This window comes from Rhinatrema bivittatum, chromosome 3 (assembly GCF_901001135.1).
Source record: "Rhinatrema bivittatum chromosome 3, aRhiBiv1.1, whole genome shotgun sequence".
Lineage (NCBI taxonomy): Eukaryota > Metazoa > Chordata > Amphibia > Gymnophiona > Rhinatrematidae > Rhinatrema > Rhinatrema bivittatum.
Genome location: NC_042617.1, coordinates 139776499 through 139801879, shown reverse-complemented (window position 1 = coordinate 139801879; position 25381 = coordinate 139776499). Strand labels below are relative to the sequence as shown.

General features: G+C 44.2%; 1 protein-coding gene across 1 annotated transcript in view; it reads left to right on the top strand.

Annotated features, from left to right (window-relative positions):
- The window catches only part of KIZ (kizuna centrosomal protein), a 340495-nt gene that overhangs the window by 97917 nt on the left and 217197 nt on the right, over positions 1 to 25381 (top strand). The window contains 4 exon segments of the mRNA XM_029596786.1: positions 2661 to 2726; positions 2728 to 2885; positions 2887 to 2965; positions 2967 to 3290. Of these exon segments, the coding sequence (XP_029452646.1) occupies positions 2661 to 2726; positions 2728 to 2885; positions 2887 to 2965; positions 2967 to 3290 (627 nt within the window).

The following is a 25381-nucleotide window of genomic DNA, read 5'->3' as shown; positions in this document are numbered from 1 at the left end:
ACTTCGACCACCCTTGCCTTCACCTGAACCTAGTGCACTCCCAGCAGTGCAACTTTCAGCCCGCCAGCTTCTTTCCTTGTGGACGTCTATCCAGGGAAAGATCGTAAAGCCGCCCAGTCCGCCAAGAAATGGGTGGATAGCCATCGTCAGCCAGCACCTATCTTCCTCCCAGGAGACCGTGTCTGGCTTAGTACCAAAAATCTACAGCTACGTATTCCGTCTCGAAGACTAACTCCAAGATTCTGTGGGCCTTTCTGAGTTGCCGAACGAGTGGGAGCAATCTCGTACCGACTACACCTACCCTCCTCATGCACATACATGACGTGTTCCATGTGTCATTGCTGAAGCCTCTTGTTTTATCCAGATACCATTCCCAGGCTCCTGAACCATCGGACCCTTCAGTACCGGACGAGGTCACGTATCAAGTACGTGAGGTCTTGGATGACCGGTTTCACTAACGCCGATGGGAGTACCTGCTTGCCTGGGAGGGTTGCGGACCCGAGGATAATTCTTGGGAACCGGCCCGTACATCCTTGACAAAGACTTATTACGGCAGTTCCATCTGGACCACCCGAGTAAACCCGGACCGGCTAAGAGGGGGGCGTAAGAGGGGAGGGACTGTTGCAGTTCTGGCTGCAGGCGCCACGACCAGACCCTTACCTCCGTGTTCCTGGACCTGTTCCCGCTTTCGTTGGCCTAGTTCCTGGCCTGTTCGGCGGCGTCCCTGCGAGGGCCGCACCGCCGAGAAACCTTCCATGGACGCCCTGTCTCTAGGTGCCCGTGCACGCCACTTGGGCACTTTTATTGGCCGTTCCCGCCAGTGGTGACTCCGCCCAATTCCTGATGTCAGATGCCTCGGCCTTGATAAGCTGGCCGCAGCCACCCAGTCTTGGCCTTGCAACGGGCTTACTTACCGGATTCCTGTTGCGCTGTGCCCCGGAGTGACCTGCCTTGCTATTCGCTCCGTTCCTGCTTGCCTGCTACAGTACCTGCCTGGTTCCTGTTTACCTGCTACAGTTCCTGCCTGGCTCCAGTACCCGAGTCTTGCTACAGTTCCTGCCTGGCTCCAGTACCCGAGTCTTCCTGGTTCCAGTACCCGAGGGGGGCTTCGGCTTCCAAGGGTGAAGCCACCTAAGTCCCAGCGGTTGGGCTCCTACGGGCTCCTCCCGGGGGAGTACCAGCTTCCAGGGTGAAGAGCACCTCTACGTCCTGCCTGAACATCTGCCTCCCGGCCTGCCAGATACTAGAGACATTGACCATCTTTTCCCAGTCTCCTGCAGGTCGGCCCAAGGGTCCACTAAACTGAGACTCCCATAACACCAGCAGCAAGATGTGCAAGGAAAAATGGCTGACTTGCCTTGCCTTGGTAATTAACCTTTTTGGAGAAAAACTTCAGGAAACGGTTTCATAAATCTAAAAACAGAATGTGGCAGTTGAGTCATTGTCCACTGCAACAGAACCGCATCCCTCTGACAGATCAAACCTCATTTATAAGTGTCCTTACTACCCCTGAAAGTATTATTGCTTCTACTAGCAGTACCACCTGCCACCTTTCCCTATTATATTTATATAGAAGATAAAATAGTTGCTGCCAGTTTATTGTAGATGTTGTGTCCAATATAGTATTTACTTATTTAAAAATATTTATTAATTGCTTTATAGATTTCAATAAGTTGCTCAAAGCAATGTACAAAATTAAAACATCAAATTACAATACATGAAACTAAACAAAATTAAAAATCATCACAATTGGACCGTACAGCTATTATCAATAAAATAATCTCCAGTCATCTAAAACCAGCTCGATCCAAAACCATATTCCTTCCCTAATTATCCTCTTACTACTCAGAAATCATCAAACAGGTACTATTAATAATGTTTTATTTCTTACTGTTTTTATGATGCATGAATGTAGTCTTTTTGGCCTTTATACATCTAGTTAGTGAAAAATTGTTAGTGCAAAATTGCAAATGTAAAGAATGACAACCTACCAATAACAGACTTTCTTTATCAGGCTCATCAGCAAGTTTCTTGGTCTGCTGAGTAATCTCAGGGGAATAACTTCTTTCAAGAAACCTTTGAGTAATGTCCTCCAATTCTTTATCAGATTCTTTCTGTATGGAGCAATTTCTTCTTGCCTTTGAGTGTTGAAAATGACAACTAGATGCGTGAAATAATGAATGTCTGTTTCTATACATAGCAGTCTGTAATTGGGAGAGGTGGCAGTTTGCATAGCATGACCAGCACACTGACTTGGCTACACTTACCAGCTAAGGACATAATCATAAGGAAACAATCTCTTGCAGGTGTTCAAGCTTATACAACTATTAGCCTTAGTGCAGTGGGTGATGCTAAAAGCAAAGAAGGTTGATATCCAGAGCTAAATCAGTGTAGGCAAGGCAACTAGCAGGCTGGAAGGGCCAAAATGATCCTTATCTGCCAGCATTTACTATGTTACCATGTTAAAATAAGCTAATACTGGGCTAACGGTTACTTTATGTACTATATGAAGTAGTAGATAACCATAGCACCAAGTAATGTTCTGTTGAAAGATGTTTTCTACCTTCTTAACATTTGCTCTTTTACATACATGCAGTGTTATAATAGATCCATTTATACTTTACAATTCATTTATAAACGCCTCAACCTCTGTCTTTCAGGTGCTACGGGTTACAAGACAGACAGGAATTAACAGTGGTACAAGCATGTCGAGAGGATTGTATCATCCCAGCAACAATCTTTATGGGTCGCCAAATGTCAGCCACCTCAAGCATTGAACATTTCAGCACACAGCAAAAAGCTTCCAAGTCTACAAAGAGCTATTCAATTTCTGACCCATATTCATTCAGACAGGCGGCAAAGAGCAGCACAATGACAGACAACTGTAGTAGAAACTAATAGTGATATGCAGGGCTTAAATAACATTGACAAAATAGATGGGAAGACATTCTGGCAGATTAGTGAAAAAAATACCAGTCACATCCACTCTGTCATCTGAGAATGGAAGAACTCACTGCTCTGAGATAGAGAGCACTAAAAATATTCAAAATTATTTAGTTGAAATCGAGCAATCTGCTAACCTTAACTCCCATTTACAAGAAAGATTAAGTTCTGAGAACATAACCAAAGATTTAAGGAGTGACAGAACAATCAGCACAACGGAAGATGCACTAGGGCATAAAAACCCAGTGGTAAATGAAGACCCAGATAAACTATCAAGCCCTGTGACCCATGACTTCAAAAGTGAGCCTTCATTAGATAAATGTCATCTGTCAGAAGTCTGCCAGGTATGATTATGGTAATTTTGACATTTTAAAGCAGCATGTGAATTTACAAACCTTAAACTCTTACAGTTGTAATTGTATGACTGTGTACCTTAAGCGCTTTATTTTGATTTCAAAATATCAGCAGTAACTTGATAAACTCATTCCAGAGTTATTAGTTTATGAATACTGTATTTTAGTAAAGTTCAGAAGCCACACTCTTTAGGGAGCTGGATCAAGTGAAAGGCACAGCATTTTATTGTAGCAATCAAAAATACACTTACAATGGTAGAATCTACTAAGGACTTCAGATGGAGCCCCCATAGTATTGTTTTGTTTAGAGCAGTCTTGGAATTTGATTTTTTTTTTTTTTTTTTACTAATACTTCATTCAAAGATTTCTATTTTGCCAGTCTGAAAGAGCTTGTTCTTGGTAGGTAACAAAAACACAAAATATATATGTTGAACATAAAAATCATACATCTACACCACATGCTTAATCACAAAATTATACAAAGTACAGCATACTATTGATTATAAAACTATTATGGTAGTAAAACACACAAAAATACAAAATGTTGCAAATCATATAAATAACTGGAAAAATGACAGCAAAAATATTTTTAAATTTTTCATAAAGTAGTGTGGTTACCATGTTAATCCACTTGAATGTATGGAAATAAAGGTCAGTAAACAAAAAAATATATATATAAGATGATGCCTTTTGTTTGGACTTATGTAATACATTTCCCCTACTAGAGATCAATGTTCAGTTAACTAGCAAGTGGCAAATTTATCTGGTGAAAGTTATGGATATAATTTTTCATGGATATTCAGCAGGTCTTAGGTGCATAAGTATCCAGTTAAATATACTCCAATAAAGTTAGGACTGCTATTTTTCCAACCACATTTGTGGGCATAACTTTAGCCAGAGAAAACTCAATATATGTGCTAATTGGCTACAGTTTAGCCTCACCAGTAAAATTTATGTGGATGGTGGGGGTAAATTTCTAAAATTTCGCTTTTGTGTATGTAGCTCAAAAGGTTATGTGCACAAAGGCTTTCAATACTGACCTCACTAGTTTTGGGAAGTTTATTCCCTTTATCAGGTCAAAACAACATAAGCAGGTTCAGCTAGTGTCATCTTTTGCTTTGTCTTGCTCATGTTGTTTTAGCTCCCAAAAAAAACTAATCAAAAAATGTATTAAGTTAATTTAATAAAAAAAATCTTGATTTCTTTGTTTCTTCATTGACAAACAGGCAAAAATAGCTAGAATGCATGGATGACATCATCTGATGATGCTGACACAAACCCATCTCTCGGACTCAGTAAAGTCTTTACTGAGCATGTCCAGAGTTCCCCTGCATGCACGCTGCCTTGTGAGACACTTGGTATTTCTTCAGATGTGTCCCAGACTCTTGTTTAAGAATTTTTTGGTTTTTGGTCTTAGTTCTCTTTTCTGTGTCATTGCTTTTTCTGTTTTTCTGCCATTGCTGATGCCATGGCGTGTAAGTAGGAGCTGCCAGCACTATGGATCGAGGCACTATTTCACAAGAGTTGTTGACGCAGCCAGGTGTAGAGTGCCTCTGAGTCAGCTGCTGCTTCAGCTGATGCAATTGCTATGGAACGAATTACCCCTTGGTTTTGTAGACAGACAGGTTGATACAGTTATGCCGCGTTTGAAAGAGTGCGGCATTGCCAGGCGCACCCTCGTTCCCCGCACGCACAGTTCTCTTCACCTAGCGCTCGATACTCTCTTCTAATTGCATGCAAATGCATGCCGCGTCTGTGAAGCGTTAGGCGAAGGGTTAGGCCCGCGCAACCCATTTTACTGTATAGGCGCTTAATACAGCGCCTATACAGTAACCTGGGTGCGCTGGTACCTGTCATTTCAACTGACAATTGAAATGACAGGCACCAGGAAGTGTAAAAAAACAAAAACCAAAAATATGTATAAATACCTGTCACTTTCCGAATTCCCCAGGCGTGCGGTCATCCATGGCGGCGGCGGGCGGGTGGGCGCGCGTTGGGTCCAGGCGGGTGGCGGGGGCGGGTAGGGCGCCCGTTCATCGGGCGCGGCGGGAGCCGGCGGGCGCGCTTTCGATCAAGGCGGTGGTGGGAACCGGCGGGCGGGTGGGCGGTGTCGATCCAGGCCTGCGGGCGGGTGGGGTGCGCATCAGCGGAGGGAGCCGGCCGGCGCGAAAGCGGCCTCCGGCAGCCCCCGCCGGCAGTGAATGAATGCGGCCTGTGCGACCCGTGCGATTTCGGCGCTAAAGGCGTGACTCACGACGCCCGACGTCACGGCATGTGACTGCCTTGAGCGCCGAAATCGACGGGTCGCACAGGCACGCATTCATTCACTGCCGGCGGGGCTGCGGAGGCCGCTTTCGCCGCCGGCTCCTCCGCCTGGCTGAATGTGCGCCTGTGCGACCCGTGCGATTTCGGCGCTCAAGGCGTGATGTCACGACGCCCGACGTCACGGCATGTGACTGCCTTGAGCGCCGAAATCGCACGGGTCGCACAGGAGCGCATTCATTCACTGCGGCGGGGGCTACCGGAGGCCGCTTTCGCCGCCGGCTCCTCCACTGGATGAATGCGTGCCCACCCGCCCGCGGCCTGGATCGAACATGCGCCCACCCGCCCGCCGGCCCACTCCGCCGCCTTGTTCGAACGCACGCCCACCCCGCCCGCTGGCTCCCGCCGCCGCCCGGAAGAACGGGCGCCCACCCGCCCGCCAGCCGCCTGAAACCAACGTGCGCCCACCCGCCCCCCGGCTCCCGCCGCCGCCTGGATAACGGGCGCCCGCCGGCCGCCTTGACCCAACGCGCCGCCCACCCGCCCCGCTGGGCTCCCGCCGCCGCCTGGATGACCGCACGCCTGGGGTTGATCAGGAAATTGACGTATTTATACGTATTTTTGTTTTTTACATTTTACGCTGCAATATATAGAGAGAGAGAGAGATAGAGAGAGAGAGAGAGAGAGAGAGAGAGAGAAGAGAGAGAGAGAGAGAGATCGGTCAACCATGGTACATTCCGCTATGTAGCTGTTCGAACACCACACTAACACTAGTAGAGGGTTAGGCGGTAGAAACTAACACGTTAAGGCCGCGGCAAGAATAGCGGGTGTTACTAAGGAGATAATCTGAGCGCGCCGTCACAGTATGGGAGGGAAATAGCTAATTCCTTCATTAAACAGCTAATTTGTTCATTTACATATCATATACATGCTGGGTGCCGAAAGGGTTATGTGTCTGTTTTAAGAAGCGCTAAGGACACGTGAAACTGGAGACTGTATCGCAGGATCGCCTTACGCGTCCGAATTGTGCGCCCACAGCGTGTTACGGACGGGAAATCTTCAACCGCACGTTACAGTATCGATCTGTTAGTAAAGATAAGCCCGACCTGGTTTTTGCACAATTAAACTCTGGAATTTGTTGCCAGAGGATGTGGTTAGTGCAGTTAGTATAGCTGTGTTTAAAAAAAGGATTGGATAAGTTTCTTGGAGAAGTCCATTACCTGCTATTAAGTTCACTTAGAGAATAGCCACTGCCATTAGCAATGGTAACATGGAATAGACTTAGTTTTTGGGAACTTGCCAGGTTCTTATGGCCTGGATTGACCACTGTTGGAAACAGGATGCTGGGCTTGATGGACCCTTGGTCTGTTCTTAGTCTCTCCTTCAACTCCAATGCAGAGGGTCCCCCAGCCATTGGGAGATCAACTATTGAATGGAAGACATTTTCACAAATAGTGGGGGCTGTCCAAAGTCCCACACCAGTGTGTAGCTCTCCTCTAGAGCTTCCAGTGTTGGAAGTTATCCTCCCCATGAGACAGTGAATTTTCTTCCTCTAGGGGAGTCCTTCATCAATTGGAAGGAAAAGAAGTGGATCAGTTCATTCTGAAGTCCTATTGGATGTTTACCCCTCAGACCAGTAGAGATCTCCTCCTTGGCACATTAATCGTGTTCCCCACATGAATGTGGGAGGAGGAAGATTCCACGAGTATTCCTTCAAACTCCCTGTCTGGACTTGCGTCGGCGTACCTCTCCTCTGAAGGATCTCTGCTACTCCAAGTTTTTGGATAAGCTGGAAAAAACGCTGTCCATCAATGTCAGGAAGGAAATGGACCTAATGGGAAGGTATCGGGAATGTGAGCCCTTAGTGCTGTGGTGTAATTGACTCAGCCACAAGGGCGAGACCCCGAGGCCTATGCCGGCAGCTGGTGAACGTGCCCTGTAGCGGAATAGTCTGGAACTTCACTTTTACCAGCTGCCTCCCCCACAGGTTGAGCCCTTGAGTTCTAAGGGCTGGCAGCAGTGAGGCAGGTCCCTAGGGTGTAGTTATAACTAGAGTCCAGAGGCCAACCAGGGTCAGAGTCGGCTAACAGAGTCATCAATGGGCCAAGATCAGGGCAGGCAGCTAGCAAGAATAGTCAGGGCCAGGCAAAGGGTCAGGTCCAGGTAAGAGGTTAAGATGTGGAGAGGCAAGCCAAGGATGGATGAAGACACTGGATGAGATGAGTAAAGGAGACAAAGTGAGGCTAGCAGATAAGCATGGATAAGGCAAGGCTGGAAGCAAGGCTTGATGAGGCAAGGCTGGAACCAGGAATGCAGGAAGAGCAACACATACTGTATGCAAACGAGACCTGATACTGGTGGCGTTTGATGCTCCTCCAAAGGAGCCTTAAATAGCAGGGGCCAATGATGTCATCAGAGGGTGCTGTGGTCAAGTTCCTGCCACTAACCCTTTAAGTGAGGGGCTGCTGCATGTGCACGCGTCCTACAGGAGGCTGGGAGAGCAGCGGTCAGCAGTGTCCCATGCCGCGAGCAGCTGCATCCTGGGCCTTGCTGCTGTGGGGCGTCCCTGCGGTGCTGTGTGAAGGTTGGATGCTGGCTCCCATGAGTTTTCCTTGAGTCCATAGTTCTTTCAAGAAATAAGGTATTGCAATTTATTTCGAACCCTTCGAGAATCTAGAATCTTCTGTACCTTGAACTGTATATCTTCTTCCATGGGCCACTTCAGTGGTCTGGAGGGGGCAGACTGTCCGTCCAAGACAGAATTGTTGGTTTTAATAGGGGAAACAAGAATTACATCATGAAACTTCAAAGATGGTGGCAATCTGAGTTTTATATGCCACGAGACCCAGTTGTCGCTCAATGGGAAAGGCCCTACAAATCATGGAACGAACTTCATGGAAGGCATCTTAAATCTTAAGTTCTTAGTGCTAAGCCCTACTAGACTTCCTTGGTGAAGCTGAGGTGCTGGACGTTTTCTATCAGCTTGTTCTTTAAAACGTCTTGCTGAGTGGTGCAAAAGAAGATGGGTTTTTTTTGCCACAGTTCCTGGAGCTCCTGCCCCATCAGGTTAGCCACTGGACCATTGTCAGAGATAGGAACTGGTCTAGGCACATGGGGATGGTGTTCAAAAGGTGATGTAAAAAGGGTGATGATCCTCTGGAATTATTTACATGATTGTTATGGGCAAATCAGCCCACAGAAGGAGGGAGGCCCAATTATCCTGTTTGTTGGTTCCTGTAGGCATTTTAGAAAGGCCTTGAGGCTTTGATTCACTTGTTCAGTTGTGTCCATTGCTCTGGGGGGTGATAAGCAAAGGTGAAATTCAACATAATTCCGAACTTCCTGCACCGGCTTTTCCAATAGCAGGCTCTACACTGAATCCCTTAGTCTGAGAGGATGTGAAATGGCCGGTCGTGTAGCTGGAAGATGTGTTACACAAAGAGTTTAGCCAATTCAAGTACAGATGGGAGGCCCGGAAGGGGTATGAGATTCACCATCTTCGAGAATCTATCCAATATCACCTGTATAGTGGTGTTGCTGCCAGAGAAGGGAAGGTCAGTAATGAAGTCAGTGGCCACATGAGTCCAGGGTTCCATGGGGTTGGCAGCGGTGGTAACAACCCCCAAGGTCATGCTCTCACAGTTTTATTCATGGCACGTATAGGGCAGGACTCTACACAATGCTTAATGTCGGTCTTCATCTGAGGCCACTAGTAGTGTTGCATGATTAATTTCCAATATCTGAGTGATACCAGGATGACCAGACAAGCGGGAGTCATGAGTCCATTGAAGAACTTTCTGTTGTAGGCTCCAGGGAATCTCAATCTTTTGGGTGGAACTGTGAATGTGGCCACAATCACAATTTTAGCTGGATCAATGATATGCTGTGATGTTTCCAGAATTCCCTTGGTATCGAAAGAATGGAAGAGAGCATCAGCTCAGCATGAATTCTCAATGGACCAGTACTGCAACTCGAAATCAGTTAAAAGCAGTGATCAGCGAGCTTGTCTAGGATTTAACCTCTAAGCTTGTGCCAGATGTTCAAGGTTTTTGTGATCTGTATAAATGGTTACTGGTGCTTAGCTCCTTCCAGCAAGTGTCCCCATTCTTCCAAAGCTAGCTTGAGTGCTAGTAGCTCGTCATCAATGGTATAATTCTTCTCTGCTGGAGAGAATTTGAAAAATAGGAGCAGGTCACAAGGATACCATTATTGTTGTGCTGTAGGAGGTCAGCGCCTATCCATTTTACCTTCAGAATGAATGGCTTAGATGGATTTGGGTGGTGAAGGCATGTATCAAAGGTGAACTGCTCTTTCACCACTCGAAGGCTTGGATAGCGTCCAAGGTCCAATTCTTGGTGTCCAAGCCCTTTTTAGTATAAGTGGAGTTATTAAAGGAGTAATCGTGGATAAATTGCCTGTAGTAATTTGTGAACCCCAGGAAAGCATTGTAGCACCTTGAGGCCTACTGGCCAGGGCCAATCTGATATAGACTTTATTTTTCTGGGTCCATCCTGAGACCTTCACATGAGACCATGTAATCCCAGGAAGGGAAATTCTTCTTTAACTTAGCATATATATGGTGCTCACTGAGTCTTGGAGAACCTGTTTCACATGTCAATGCTCAGGCAATGACTTTGAGAAAATTAGGATGCCATCAGGTAAACCAGCACATGGCAGTACAGGGGCAATCCGGGAAACTATAGACCAGTGAGCTGACTTCAGTGCCGGGAAATATAGTGGAAACTATTCTAAAGATCAAAATCGTAGAGCATATAGAAAAACATGGTTTAATGGAACACAGTCAACATGGATTTACCCAAGGGAAGTCTTGCCTAACAAATCTGCTTCATTTTTGTGAAAGGATTAATAAACATGTGGATAAAAGTGAACCAGTAGATGTAGTGTATTTGGATTTTCAGAAGGTGTTTGACAAAGTCCCTCATGAGAGGCTTCTAGGAAAACTAAAAAGTCATGGGATAGGAGGTGATGTCCTTTCATAGATTACAAACTGGTTAAAAGACAGGAAACAGAGAGTAGGATTAAATGGTCAATTTTCTCAGTGGAAAAGGGAAAATAGTGGAGTGCCTCAGGGAATCTGTACTTGGACCAGTGCTTTTATATATATATACAAGCCGTTAAGCCCTTCACAACAGGCTACATTACATTTTGTTTTCGGTCCATTTTCGAACACAGCACCCTCCTACACTTTTTTCTCCCTCATTCCCCCTTCCCCTCAGTCACTCACCCCCTTCCCACCCCTCAGTCTTACTCACCCTCTGCCTCCCACTGCCTCCCTCCCCTCACTCTCAGTCACTCCCCACCCTCTTTCAATCCCATCCCTGACTCTCATCCGCTCCAATCCCCTCTCAGCTCATCCACAACCCCTTCCCTCTCCCTCAGCCCTCCTCCACTCCCTCTTTTTCTCTGCTCCACAACTTCTTACCCTTTCCACTTACTCACATCCCTCTGTCTCTCCCCTCCCCTCCTTCTCCCCCTTCCCTCTCCCCCCCCCCCAACTCCCCTCCCTCTCCTCCCCTCCCCATTCCCTTTCCTCCCCTTCCTCCCCTCTTCCCCCACCTCCCCTCCCCATTCCCTTTCCTCCCCCCTCTTCCCCCACCTCCCCTCCCCATTCCCTTTCCTCCCCCCTTCCTCCACTCCCCCTTCCCTTTCCTTCCCCTACCTCCCTCCCCATTCCCTTTCCTCCCCCCTTCCCTTTCCTCCCCCTCTCCCCATTCCCTTTCCTCCCCCCACTCTCTCTCACCTCCTCCCTTCCCTCCCCCCACTCTCTCTCACCTCCCCCTCCTACTCCCTCCCTCACCGCCGCTCCTCGCCGCCGATACTTTCGCCTCGCCGCCGCCATGTTTTTTTAAGAGCTGACGCTCCTCTCTGACCGACGTACTCGCCCGCACATGCGCGGTAGAAGCTGCTCTCTACTGCGCATTTCGGGCCGTCGGTCAGAGCCCATTTATAAGGTAGATATATATATGATCTGGAAAGGAATACAACGAGTGAGACTATCAAATTTGCAGATGATACAAAATTATTCAGAGTAGTTAAATCACAAGCGGATTGGATTATATTACAGGAGGACCTTGCAAGACTGGAAGATTGGGCATCCAAATGGCAAATGAAATTTAATGTGGGCAAGTGCAAAGTGTTGCATATAGGGAAAAATAAACCCTTGCTGTAGTTACACAATGTTAGGTTCCATATTAGGAGCTACCACCCAGGAAAAAGATCTAGGCATCATAGTGGATAATACTTTGAAATTGTCGACTCAGTGTGCTGCAGCAGTCAAAAAAGCAAACAATGTTAGAAATTATTAGGAAGGGAATGGTTAATAAAACAGAAAATGTCATAATGCCTCTGTATTGCTGCATGGTGAGACTGCACCTTGAATACTGTGTACAATTCTGGTCGCCGCATCTCAAAAAAGATATAGTTGCGGTGGAGAAGGTACAGAGAAGGGCAACCAAAATGATAAAGAGGATGGAACAGCTTCCCTATGAGGAAAGGCTGAAGAGGTTAGGACTGTTCAGCTTGGAGAAGAGACAGCTGAGGGGGGATATGATAGAGGTCTTTAAGATCATGAGAGGTCTTGAACGAGTAGATGTGAATCTGTTATTTACACTTTCGGATAATAAAAGACTAGGAGGCATTCCATGAAGTTAGCAAGTAGCACATTTAAGACTAATCGGAGAAAATTATTTTTCACTCAACGCACAATTAAGCTCTGGAATTTATTGCCAGAGGATGTAGTTAGTGCAGTTAGTGTAGCTGGGTTCAAAAAAGGTTTGGATAAATTCTTGGAGAAGTCCGTTAACTGCTATTAATCAAGTTTACTTAAGGAATAGCCACTGCTATTAATTGCATCAGTAGCATGGGATCTTCTTGGTGTTTGGGTACTTGCCAGGTTCTTGTGGCCTGGTTTGGCCTCTGTTGGAAACAGGATGCTAGACTTGAATGGACCCTTGGTCTGACCCAGCATGGCAATTCTTATGTTCTTACAGCAGATCCTGAAGATGTCATTTACCATAAATTGGAAGACTGTGGGAGCATTGCACAACCAAAAGGGCATCACTATGCTACTCATAGTTTCCATCACATGTGTTAAAGGCAGTCTTTCCACTTGTCACCCTTTTGGAGTCTGATCAGGTCCAGCTTGGTAAATACTTGTGAGTCCCGAAGGCAGTGAAAGAGCTCGGAGATCAAGCAAAGAGGATATCGATTATTCTTAGTAATAGAGTTAAGCCCCACGATAATCAATGCAGGGACGTAATGACCCATCCTTTTCCCATCGAAAATAATCCAGCCCCTGCAGGTGGAGGAAGAGGGGTGAATGAAAGCTCAGTCTAAATTCTTCTTAATTTATTTGCTCATAACCTCCATTTTCTGGAACAGAAAGTAGGTATACTGGAACAGGAACAAGTAGCAACACATACTGCAAGCAGGATACCCAATGCTGAGACATTTGAATGCTCCTCCAGAGGACACTTCAATAGAAGGGGCGGATATCATCATCAGAGGGCACCGCAGCCAAGTTCCCGCCATGTACCTTGATGCCAGTTCCCGCCATGGAACCATGGATGCCAGTTGGTGTGCAATGCCTATGGGAGATTTGGAGGAGTGGGCGGTCGGCAGCATCCTGTGCTGTGTGGAGCTGTGTCCTGGGCCTTCCTACCGGGGTGAGTACTGTGGCTTATGGGACCTAAGCCACAAGCAGTGAATCCTAACACCTAAGAACAGATGTCTTTGGCTTCCTTAGTTTCTTCAACTCCAATGGACACCAGGACTATCCCAGTTCACAGACTCCTCAGGACCTATAGAGGATGTGACAGAAACTGATATCATGCCTGCTGGTGGCCCAGAAGCTGGACTATTTACAGGGTCCAGGCCTCCCTAAGGTTTGGTGTAGTCCAACTTCTGCACAATTCCATGGTAGCGGAATTGGCATTGGGAACATGCTAAGTGCACTCATGATTACTCCAGCACGCCTCCTGGAAAGATTCCAAAAGCTGAGTGCCTGGATTGAGGCTCACCAGCTCTGCAAGGTGCAGTATTTGCACAAAATGTGTGCAGAAGCTAAATCCTTTTATGAAATCGTCAGACCCAGAGCAGGTTGGACTTCTGTTGAAGAGTGGAGGAATGTGAAAAGCACTTTGTTCTGTTTATGAAACTTTTGATACCGTGTCCATGAACTCAGCTGCTTCCATAGAGGCCCGAAGGCTCACATGGTTTGTGAGCGAGTGACAACTGATTGTCTTGCTGATGTCCCCTGAAAAGGGTACAACTTATTTGGTGACAAAGTTCAAGAGTCTGGTGCCAGTGTTTTTTCCTGTAACCTTCCAGAAATGTCTCTTCTGTTCTTTTCAGCTTTTTGCCTGATGATTCCAAAATCTGTAACAGGATAGACAGGAAGGAGTGGAAAACATGAAGGGGGATCTTGTGAAGCTCGAGGAATATTCTAAGGCATGGCAACTAAGATTTAATGTTAAAAATTGCAGAGTAATCCATTTAGGACGCAGAAACATAAGGGAAGGGTACAGTATTGGAGGTGAAATTCTTCTTAGCACAAATGAAGAGTGGGATCTGGGGGTAATTGACATCTTAAGATCATCAGATACAATCAGGTGGCTAAAGTGATGGTAAAAGCTAGAAAGATGCTTGGCTATATAGGGAGAAGAAAAGCAGAAAAAGGGAGGTGATATTGCTCTGTGAGACCTCACTTGGAATATTGTATACAATTCTGGAGACCGCACCTTCAAAAGGATATAAATAGGATGGAGTTGATCCAGAGGATGGTTACTTAAATGATCAGTGGTCTTTATTCCAAAGCATATTAGGATAGACTTAAAGATATAAACATGTATAGAGGAAAGGTGAGATAAGAGAGATGATAGAGATATTCAAATATCTCAAAGGTTTCTATGCACAGGAAGTGAGCCTTTTTTAATGGAAAGGAGGCTCTAGAATGAGATATCATAAGATGAGGATGAAAGGGGGTAGACTCAGGAGGAATCTTAGGAAATATTTCTTTACAAAGAGGGTTGTGGATATGTGGCATAGTCTCCCAGTTGAAGTGGAGGAGACAAAAACAGAATCTCAATTCATGAAAGCATGGGATAAATACAAAGAATCTCTAAAGATGTGATGAGAATTATAATGCTAAATTAATTGGACGGATGGGCAGACTGAATGGGTCATACAGTCTTTTTCTGCCATCATGTTTCTATGTTTATCATGCTCCTCCCACTCTTCAGAAGCAGCCGCTGCCCACTTGGGCTTGACAGAGGGAAAGGTGTCTGCCAAAGGCTCAGCAGCAGACACAGCCTAACCCCAGGACCAGTGTTTGATAACTTTGAGACCTGACTCTTCTGGTGGGTTTTGGCTCTGTGTCGTCAACACTGGTGGGTCCTGAAAATTTTGGAGTATGGCTACTGTTTATGCTTCTCTCTCTCCCTTCTCAATCTACCCATCTGCAGCTGGAGCAGAGTCACTTCATCAGCAGAAGGCAGTTGGACTTGTCCCCTATTCAGTAATGTGGCCATATCCAGATATTTCCTAGTTCCCTAAGAAATCTTGGGGGATTAAGACTTGTGGAGACTGAAGAAGAAGTTGATGTGGGAAAAGTTCAAGATGAACTTTCTCCAGATGATTCTTTCCTTCATTTGAGGGATTGGATGTGTTCTCTGGATCTGAAAGACACATATTCTTATTCACCTCTTTCCTTTTGGAAGTTCCTCAGGTTTGTGGTGAAGGACACACATTATCAATACATGGTGCTCCCTTTGTCCTCTTGGCAGCCCTGAGAGTGTTCACAAAAATGCTTTGTGGTAGAGGTAGCACAGCTTGGTTGACAACGAGTCTACATATTCTCATACCTGGGTGACTGGTTGGTGAATGGCCTAACTCTCTCAGAAGTTCTGAAGACCATCTGGCTCCTCTAGTCTCTGGGATTCCTGGTCAACTTTGCAAAATCAAGCCTGGACCCGTCTCACTGAATTCAATTCATAGGAGCCTGGATGTACTTGCTTCAGGAAAAATTGTTTTTGTCCATCAAAAGAGCCATTTTTCTGATGGGCTTAGTAAGGTCTTTCTTTCCATTAGCGCCGAATGTCAGCAAGATCGATTCTGGACCTTTTGGCACATTGGTGTTGCAGTACATAAAAATAATTTAACTTCTCTGCATATGTGAGGCCTTCAGTGGGACCTCTAACACTACTGAAATCAGGTATATCAACCTTTTCCCCACCAAATCTGTGATCCCTGGGGTTAAAGCATCCTTTCAATGATAGATGAATCTGGAAATATTAAATATGAATTTCTCGCTGCATGTTCCACCGCATCAAATGACTCTGTCTAATGGTGTCTTTACCTAGTTTGTGTGTATGGAGCATATATTTATGTGGTATGGAGCATATATTTATGTGTATGGAGCATATATTTATGTGGTATAGAACCAAGCATTGTGGAGTCTCCAATGGAGAGTCATTTACAAATCAGCCACATGGAAGCGTGAGCCATCTGCTGCTCACTAACATGTTAATTTTAAAAGGAGCGTGCGTGCGTGCGCCCATAAACGCGTATTTGGCACGCGAACAAAAATACGCTTAAATTTATATCATGCGTGCAAGTACACGCATATCATTTAAAATATCCTACCAATCGTATGTGTGGAGCCTTTATGTGTGTACTCAAGTGACCATGGAGAGAGAGACTCTGTTAGAGAGACAATCTGGCACACTATATGTCTCCCACTACATGTAAGAGGGACACTTTCAACTCAGGATGGGGTTATTTTTTTTGGGGGGGGGGGGAGGGGGGAAGTGTTACAAGGGTCCACCCTGAGTTCAAATTTCCCCTCTTACAGTAGGAAATATATAGAGTGTCAGATTGTCTGTCTGTCTCTCTCTTTCTCTCTCTTTCTCTCTCTTGATGGTCAGGATCCCTCTGGCCCAAAATCTCCATAGTTGTGCCTCATCAGGACCAGTAGTAAAGTTACGCAGATAACATGGCGCGCATTGCCATGTTCAGCCTTGCAAAATTTGGGGGTTATGAGCACAAGTCTTGGCCCCACCCTGGAATGCCCATTCCCCACCCTTTTTCTCCCTCCTTATTCTTGACACGCACACAGGTATGTAGGCTCATACTTCTTGGCTTCTTAAAATTTGTGTTGCTCGCATGCGGCCCACATACATGCGTAAGGGGCTGTTTTTGCACAATCAATGCTTTTAAAATCTACCTGTAAGGGTTGTCTTTCATCCAAAAGGGGTATCTGCACTCCAGCTACATTATTTACAAAACCACATGCACACCATGGAGAACTGGCTCTTCACTCCTTGGAATGTAAGAGAGCCCTGGCATATTACCCTAAAGAGTACTCAGCCTATTAAGCGCTGGCTGGCTGGCTTACAGATTACAGACTGTCCAGACTCATCAAGTGAGAGCCATGGCAACTTCTGTGGCTCATTGTCAGGCCATTTCTATTGAAAGTATTTACAAAGTTGCTAATTGGTTGTCTGTTCACTTTGTCACAATCCCACTACTATTTGAATACCATATCTCGAGGAGACAGTAACTTTAGGATAGCAGTTCCGCCAATTTGTTCACCCATTAGTCCATTCTCCATAATGCCCTGCGCCGGATTTACGCGCGCAGGGCATTTAAAATCCGGCCCTAAATGCACAATTAAATCTTTATGGGTAGAAATCCCTTGTATGTTGGGGAAGAGTATAGTGATAGGAGTATACTACCGTCCATCTGGCCAAAATGGTGAACCAGCCAGTGAAATGCTAAGAAAAATTAGGGAAGTGAACCAAATTGGTAGTGCAGTAATAATGGGAGATTTCAATTACACCAATATTGACTGGGTAAGTGAAATATCAGGGCATCCTAGAGAGAGAAATTCCTGGTTGGAATAAATGACAATTTTATGGAGCAATTATTTCAGGAATGAACGAGAGAGGGAGCAATTTTAGATTTAATTCTCAGTGAAGCGCAGGATTTAGTAAGAGCGGTAAGGTGGTAATTGGTGGGGCGCTGCTTGGCAATAGTGATAATAATATGATGACATTTGAATTAATGACTTTTAAAGGGAACAGTAAGTAAATCCATGGCTCTAGTGCTAAACTTAAAATTTGATTAAAATGAGAAAAATAGAAAAAAAACTGAAAGTTGCAGCCTACAAAGGTAAAAAGAGTACAACAGGCATGGACTTTGTTAATAAAAAAAAAAAAAAAATCTTCCTAGAAGCACAGACCAGATGATTCCATGCATTAAGAAAGGTGTAAGGAAGGCAAAACGATTACCGGCATGGTTAAAAGGTGAGGTGAAAGAAGCTATTTTAGCCCAAAGATCTTCTTTCAAAAATTGGAAGAAGGATGCATCAGAATAAAATAGGATAAAGCATAAGCATTGTAAAGTTAAATGTAAGACATTGATAAGACAGGCTAAGAGGGAATTTGAAAAGAAGTTGTCCATAGAGACAAAAACTCACAAAAAAAACTTTAAAATATATATCCGAAGCAGAAAGCCTGTGAGGGACTGTTGGATGATCAAGGGGTTAAAAGGGCACTTAAAGAAGATAAGGCCATCGGGGGGGAAAGATTAAATGATTTCTTTGCTTCGGTGTTTACTAAAGATGATTTGGAGAGAGACCCGTTCTGGAGGAGGTTTTCATGGGTGATGATTCAGATGAAACTGAACAAAATCATGGTGAACCAGGAAAATGTGGTAGGCCTGATTGACAAACTGAAGAGCAGCAAAATCACCTGGACCGGATGGTATACACCCCACGGTTCTGAAAGAACTAAAAAAATGACATTTCTTTTTTTTTTTTTTTTTTTTATTTATATTTTAATCATTTTTAAACAAATTTTTACATTTGCAAAAAAATTAAGAAATCTTCTGTATACAGAGAGGCACTATTAATTTACAATTCAACAAAACTTAACACATCAACAAAACTTAACACATATAACAGAATATAGTCCTCATCTTTGGGAGGAATTACTAAAGAAAAAAATAAAGTATTATTTGTAATTTAAACAAATAACTGTGAGTATTTATTTTATTTATTTTTATTTGTTTTATTTTATATACCGGCAACCGTTTGCACATCGTGCCGGTTTACAAGTAACTTATAAACAAGGAATATATAGGCGAGGCCTTTACAAAGAAAAATATGTAACACAGTAACAAAGCAGATAACTGAATAACTTGGGGAGGGAGGGATAGAGACAAAGGGGGGGTGGGGGGAGGGTGAGAACAGATACATAAGGATAAGATATATACATGGATTTGAGGATCAGATAGTATGTACACTGGTTATATATGGAATTGTATAAGTGCAGATAAAAACAGACACATTATTTTAAAGTAAGGGGTGAATGAAGTGTTTGAAGTTCTTAGAGGGAAAGGGGGTTAAGTGTTGGGTGTTGGTTCCTGAAGGGGACTTAAAGGATTTTAGGGGGGGTATTGGTGAGAGATGAAGGTTGGGTGAGAGTGTTAGTAGGTGGTGAAAAAGATTGGGGTATGCTTGGAGGAAGAGCCAGGTTTTGAGATTCTTTTGAAAGTGGGAGTGGAGGTTTTCTGTGCGTAGGTGAAGAGGCATTGAATTCCAAAGGGAGGGGCCTGCGAGGGAAAGGGCTCTATTGGTGGTGGAAATGAGTCTTGTGGATTTATGGAAGGAGGAATAAGGGTCCTTGGAGTGATTGAACGGGTAGGTCTAGTGGAGGTACGAGGAAGGAAAGGTGGGTTTAGCCAGTTGTAATGTTCGTTGGTGATACTTTGTGGATGAGGGTAAGCGTCTTGTAAATAATTCGTGAGTGAATGGGAAGCCAGTGGAGATCAATGAGGGTGGGGGTAATGTGGTCTTTTTTTTTTTACATTAGTGAGTATACGAGCGGTAGCGTTTGAAGGAGTTGGAGAGGTTTGATGTGGGTGGCAGGGAGTCCAAGAAGGAGAGAGTTACAGTAGTCAATTTTAGAGAAAATTAAGGATTGGAGTACCGTACGGAAGTCAGAGAAGTAGAGAAGGGGTTTGATTTTTTTGAGGGTTTGAAGTTTGAACATAGCAACTGCTAAGGATGGATTTGATGTATGGTTTGAAGGTAAGTGGTTATCAAGTATGATACCAAGGTTTCTTGTGTTAGAAAGCAAGTTGGGGGAATGGAGAGTGGAAGGAATGGGTATGGATGCATGTTTAGAGGAGATGAGGAGGAGTTTCGGTTTTTTGTGGATTGAGGGCTAGGTGCATGTCAGTGAGGAGCTGGTTTATGGAGGTGAGAATAGTGTTCCATTTTTGGATTGCGATGAGTACAGAGTTTGTGAAGGGGATGAGGATTTGCACATCATCTGCGTAGATGAAGTGTGTAATACCAAGGTTGGAGAGGAGGTTTGTAAGGGGGAGCATGTAAATGTTAAATAAGGTGGAGGAAAGGGAGGAACCTTGAGGAACGCCACAGTCGAGATTGACAGGGGGGGAAGTAAAGTTGTCAGTGAGGACTGTGTAGGTACGGTTTTGGAGGAAGGACTAATCCAAGAAAGAGCAGTACCTGAGATTCCTATACTAATGATGGTGTTGATGAGGATGTTATGATTTACGGTGTCAAAGGCCAGCGGAGATGTCCAGCATGGCAATGAGATAGGAGTTGCCGGATCCATTCCTTTGATGAGGGTATCAGTAAGGGAGAGAAGTAGGGATTCAGTACTGAGGTGTTTTACTTTTTACTATGCAGTTCTCATACTCATTCTGGCTCTTTATCCATCAAAAAAGCTCTCAAGTGACCAGGTTCTTGAAATATAAACTTATTTTTTTAATAAAGCACTAAGCACTTGCAAGGGAATCTCAAAAAGAAATTTGCTCCAAAGACTATTACTCTTGGTTTCAGTAGTAAGGATTGTTTCCTTCTTATTTGTGTATTACGAGACACGTCTGGAAAGATTGTATCTTTTGGCCGCAGAATAAAAAATCCTTATTTTTAAAATATTTCTGCATTGTTAGAGTTTTATCTCTTTCTCTGCAGAACGAGACCAAAAGTGTAGCTCTCTCTGGGATGTCATCTATCGATGCCTCTAAGAAAGAAGTTAGATTTGGGGATTCCTTTTTGAACTATGTCCATATCTTCCCTGTCATCCTGAGACTTAATTGAGGTTTTGGGTATATAGTATGTCTTAGAAATACTATCTTCCTCTATTGAGGAAATGGAGAGAGTATTTCAGATAGATATCTATCTGAAAAAAAAATGACATTTCTGACCTATTTCAATTAATTTGTAACCTATCATTAAAATCATCCGATGTACCTTGAAGCTTGGAAGATGGCCAATATAACCCCTATATTTAAAAAGGGATCCAGGGGTGATCCGGGAAACTATAGACCAGGGAACCTGATTTCAGTGCCAGGAAAAATTGTGGGAAACTGCTATAAAGTATAAATCATAAAACATTATATAGACATGGTTTTTTGGGAAACAACCAACATGGATTGACCCAAGGGAAGTCTTGCCTCTGAAATCTCCAATATTTTTTTTGAAGGGTTGAATAAACATGTGGACAGAGGTGAACCAATAGATGTGGTGTATTGGATTTTTAGAAGGCGTTTGACAAAGTCCCTCATGAGAGGCTTCTAAGAAAACTAAAAAGTCATGAATAGGAGCAATGTCCTTTTGTGGATTGCAAGCTGGTTAAAAGACAGGAAACATTAGGAATAAATGGTCAGTTTTCACAGTGGAGTGCCTCAGGGGTCTGTACTTGGACCGGTGTTTTTTAAATATATGTATAAATTATCTGGAAAGGCTACAATGAGTGAAGTGACCAGGTTTGCGGATGATACAAAATTATGCAGAGTAGTTAAATCTCAAGCGAATTGTGATGAATTGCAGGAGGACCTTGTGAGACTGGAAGATTGAGCTTCCAAATGGCAGATAAAATTTAATGTGGACAAGTGCAAAGAGATGCATAATGGGAAAAATAATCCCTGCTGTAGTTACACAATGTTAGGTTCTGTCTTACAAGTTACCACCCAGGAAAGAGATCTAGGCACCATAGTGGATAATTCATTGAAATCGTCGGCCCAGTGTGCTGTGGCGATCAAAAGAACAAACAGAATGTTAGGAATTATTAGCAAGGGAATGGCAAATAAAACAGAGGATGTCATAATGCCTCTGTATTGCTCCATGGTGAGACCACACCTAGAATACTGTGGCAATTTTGGTCACCGCATCTCAAAAAGGATATAGCTGCACTGCTGAAAGTCCAGAGAAGGGCGACCAAAATGATATGGGGCATTAAACGGCTGCCCTATGAGGAAAGGCTAAAGAAGGTTAGGGCTGTTCAATTTGGAGACGAGATGACTGAGGGGAGTTTTGATAGAAGTCTACAAAATCATGAAAGGATTTGAACAAGTTAATGTAAATTGGTTATTTACTTTCTCAAGACCAGGGGTGCACTCCATGAAGTTAGCATGTAGCTTATTTAAAAGAATTCGAAAAAAAATATTTTTCACTCAGTGCATAGTTAAGCTCTGGAGTTCATTGCCAGAGGATGTGGTTACAGCAGTTAGTGTAACTGGGTTTAAAAAAGGTTTGGATAAGTCCTAGAGGAAAAATCCATAAATTGCTATGATGGTAATTAATAAGCTATAGTATAGTAGCTTGTGATTTATCTAATGTTTGGGCACTTGCCAGGTACTTGTGACTTGGATTAGCCATTGTTGGAAACAGGATGCTGGGCTTGATGGACCCTTGGTCTGACCCAGTATGGCATTTCTTATGTTCTTAGGGAAAGTCCTCACTGGCACGTGGCGCGGAAAGATCAATGTGGGAGATGATGCCATCCACTGAATCTCTCTTCTTTTCAGACAGCATTGATTAGTGTGGGCACTGAAGCCTTGGTGCACAAATCATCTCAGTGCCAATGTTTTTGCTTTTGTGTTGAATAGGCCAAAAAGACTGGAAATACTCTAGTGAAATCTCTGCCAAAAGGAGAATAGTCTTTACTAATAAAAATGCCAGTTCTGGAACAAGAATTTGATGGTTCCTCGCCAGCTCTTCCTCCTGCTCCAATGGATCAACATCCTTTTCTTTAGAAAATGTAGGAAGACTTTATAAAGAATTATTTTATTGATATTCCTAAGTTGATCCTTCCTCCTCCATTACAAGTGATTCCTATTTTGGACACCATGCCTTCAAATTTGGATACCCAATCAACAATTCGACCATACCAATGCAAGGATGAAATGATCCAAATCCAGTTGGGATCACACAGTTCTACTCATCTCAAGGATAAGAAGCCCCTTGAAGTCCCTTCTTTGAAATATCTAATTCTGAAGAAGGCTCAGTTCTTTCCATTGCCTCTCTCTAGACCATTTGGTCCTTTTCTGCCTTCATTACAATGTTACTATGGAAAAGACTTGCATCTGATCCCTCCCCTCAGCAGGCTAAGAGTACACCTCCATCTGAAGACATGTCCTACCCTACCTTTGTAAAGAAAATGACCAATGAAATTCTTTTCAGACTGCAGGAAGAATTGGAGACAAGAGAAGATATTTGGTTTACTTAAATGCATTCACACACCTATGCTGTTAGTGGTAGTTCCAGTACATAGGCTACATAAGAACATGAGAACATAAGATTTTCCATACTGGGTCAGACCAAAGGTTCATCAAGCCCAGTATCCTGTTTCTAACAGTGGCCAATCCAGGTCACAAGTACCTGGCAGGATCCCAAAGTTGTATAGATTCCATGCTGCTTATCCCAGGGATATGCACTGGATTTCCCCAAGTCAGTCTTAATAATGGTTTATGGACTTTACTTCCAGGACCTTATCCAAACCTTTTTTAAACCCAGCTACACTAACAGCTTTCACCACATTCTCTGGCAGTGAATTCCAGAGTTTAATTATGTATTGAGTAAAAAATATTTTCTCCTATTTGTTTTAAATGTTATCATCTAGTAACTTCATTGAATGTCTTGTAGTCTATATACTTTTTGAAAGAGTAAACAACCAATTTGCATTTACTTGTTCCACTCTATCATGATTTATAGACCTCTATCATATCTCCCCTTAGTAGTAGAATCAGTCTTAAGAAAAGTTAAGCGCTCTAAGGCACATTCCAACACCACTTCTGGAAAGAATGATGGATGACATGGCTTAAAATTTTCTAAAAAGCTATGCTAGGCTTCCAGAGTAACAACTCATTAGCTTTATAGGACTCATTATATACATGTTATCTATTGAATTTGCAGTTTCTAACAGAAAAACATCCAATAGATAAGATGAACTGCTTTATTCCTCCTTTCAAGAAGCAGAAGATTGTCATATGATGCTTATTGCTCTTCTTTTAAGACTTCGGCTGTAGCCATTAGAGCCAGAAGGCTTGCTGGTTGCATGCATCTGAACTTTATGAGGTATACAAGAAAGCCTTGCAGATGCTCTGTGCATTGGTGATGAATGTTATGGGAGTCTCTGTTTAGTGGACCCTTGGGCCGACCTTCTGGAGACTGGGAAAGGTGGTCAATGTCTCTAGTGAATAGCAGGCTGGGAGGCAGATGTTCAGGCAGGACGTAGATGCTCTTCACCCTGGAAGCTGGTGCTCCCTCAGGAGGAGCCCGTAGGAGCCCAACCGCTGGGACTTAGGTGACTTCACCCTTGGAAGCCGAAGCCCTCCTGGGAGGAGCCCGTAGGGACCCGGCCACTGGGACTTTAGGCGGGTGTGGATCAGGACAGGTAACGGAACCAGACTAAGACAGTAGTAATACTGTAACTGGGTTCGGATTTCTGGAACCAGGCAGGAACTGTAGCAGGATTCGGGTACTGGAACCAGGCTGGGACTGTAGCAAGCAGGCAGGAGCCAGGCAGGTACTGTAGCAGCAGGGCAGGAAACCATGCAGGTACTGTTAGCAGGAACGGAGCGACAAAGCAAAGCGAGTCACTCCGGGCACAGCACAACAGGAACCCGGGAAGCTAACCCATTGCAAGGCAAAGACTGGATGGCCACCGGCGGCTTATCAAGGCCGCGGCGTCTGACATCGGAAGTTGGGCGGAGTCATCACTGGCGGGAAACAGCCCTAGAAAAACGCCCAAGTGGTGCGCGCGTGCCTAGGAGCTGGGCATCCATGGGAGGGCTTGCAGCGGCACAGCCCCAGCGGGGACGCCGCCAACCAGGCCGCAAACCCGGCCTCTGGAAGTGGGAACAGGTCCGGGAACCCGGAGGTAAGGGCCCGGCCGCGGTGCTCGCGGCCAGAACCGCAACAATTAATGTTTTTGGAGAAAAAGTAAAGGAAATGGTGGATGTTAAGGATAACTGTGCTATCTTCCTTACTCTTCCAATAGCTATGATGGAGCGACCCTCCATCTCTAGAAAGACTCCACCTCAAATATATCGAAGGCAGTATTATTACCTAAGAGAAGATAGCAGCAGAATTCTTATCCCTGCCTTTGTTTCCAATGGCAGCAGCAGCAAAATAGGTAATGTTACAGAGAGGAAGAAATCTAAACCTCTACAACAAATGCAGACACGAGCCAATGTAAACTTTTAACTATAATTTCATCAGATTTTCCCTATCTCCCTTTGTTGAACTCCTGGTAGGGGGAAGGCTTCAGCATATCAAACAAGCGTGGCCCTTGATAAAAATAAACCAGTGGTTCTGAAAATTATACATCAAGGATACCAACTAAACCTGAAGTCTGCTCCTTCAGTGAAGCAGTGTTAAAGTGTTGAAAGACGCATCCTTCTTTAACAAGAGCTTTTATTCCTCTTACTAGCTAATTTAGTAGTATCTCTTCTATTACAATAAAATAATTTGGGATTTAATTACAAAT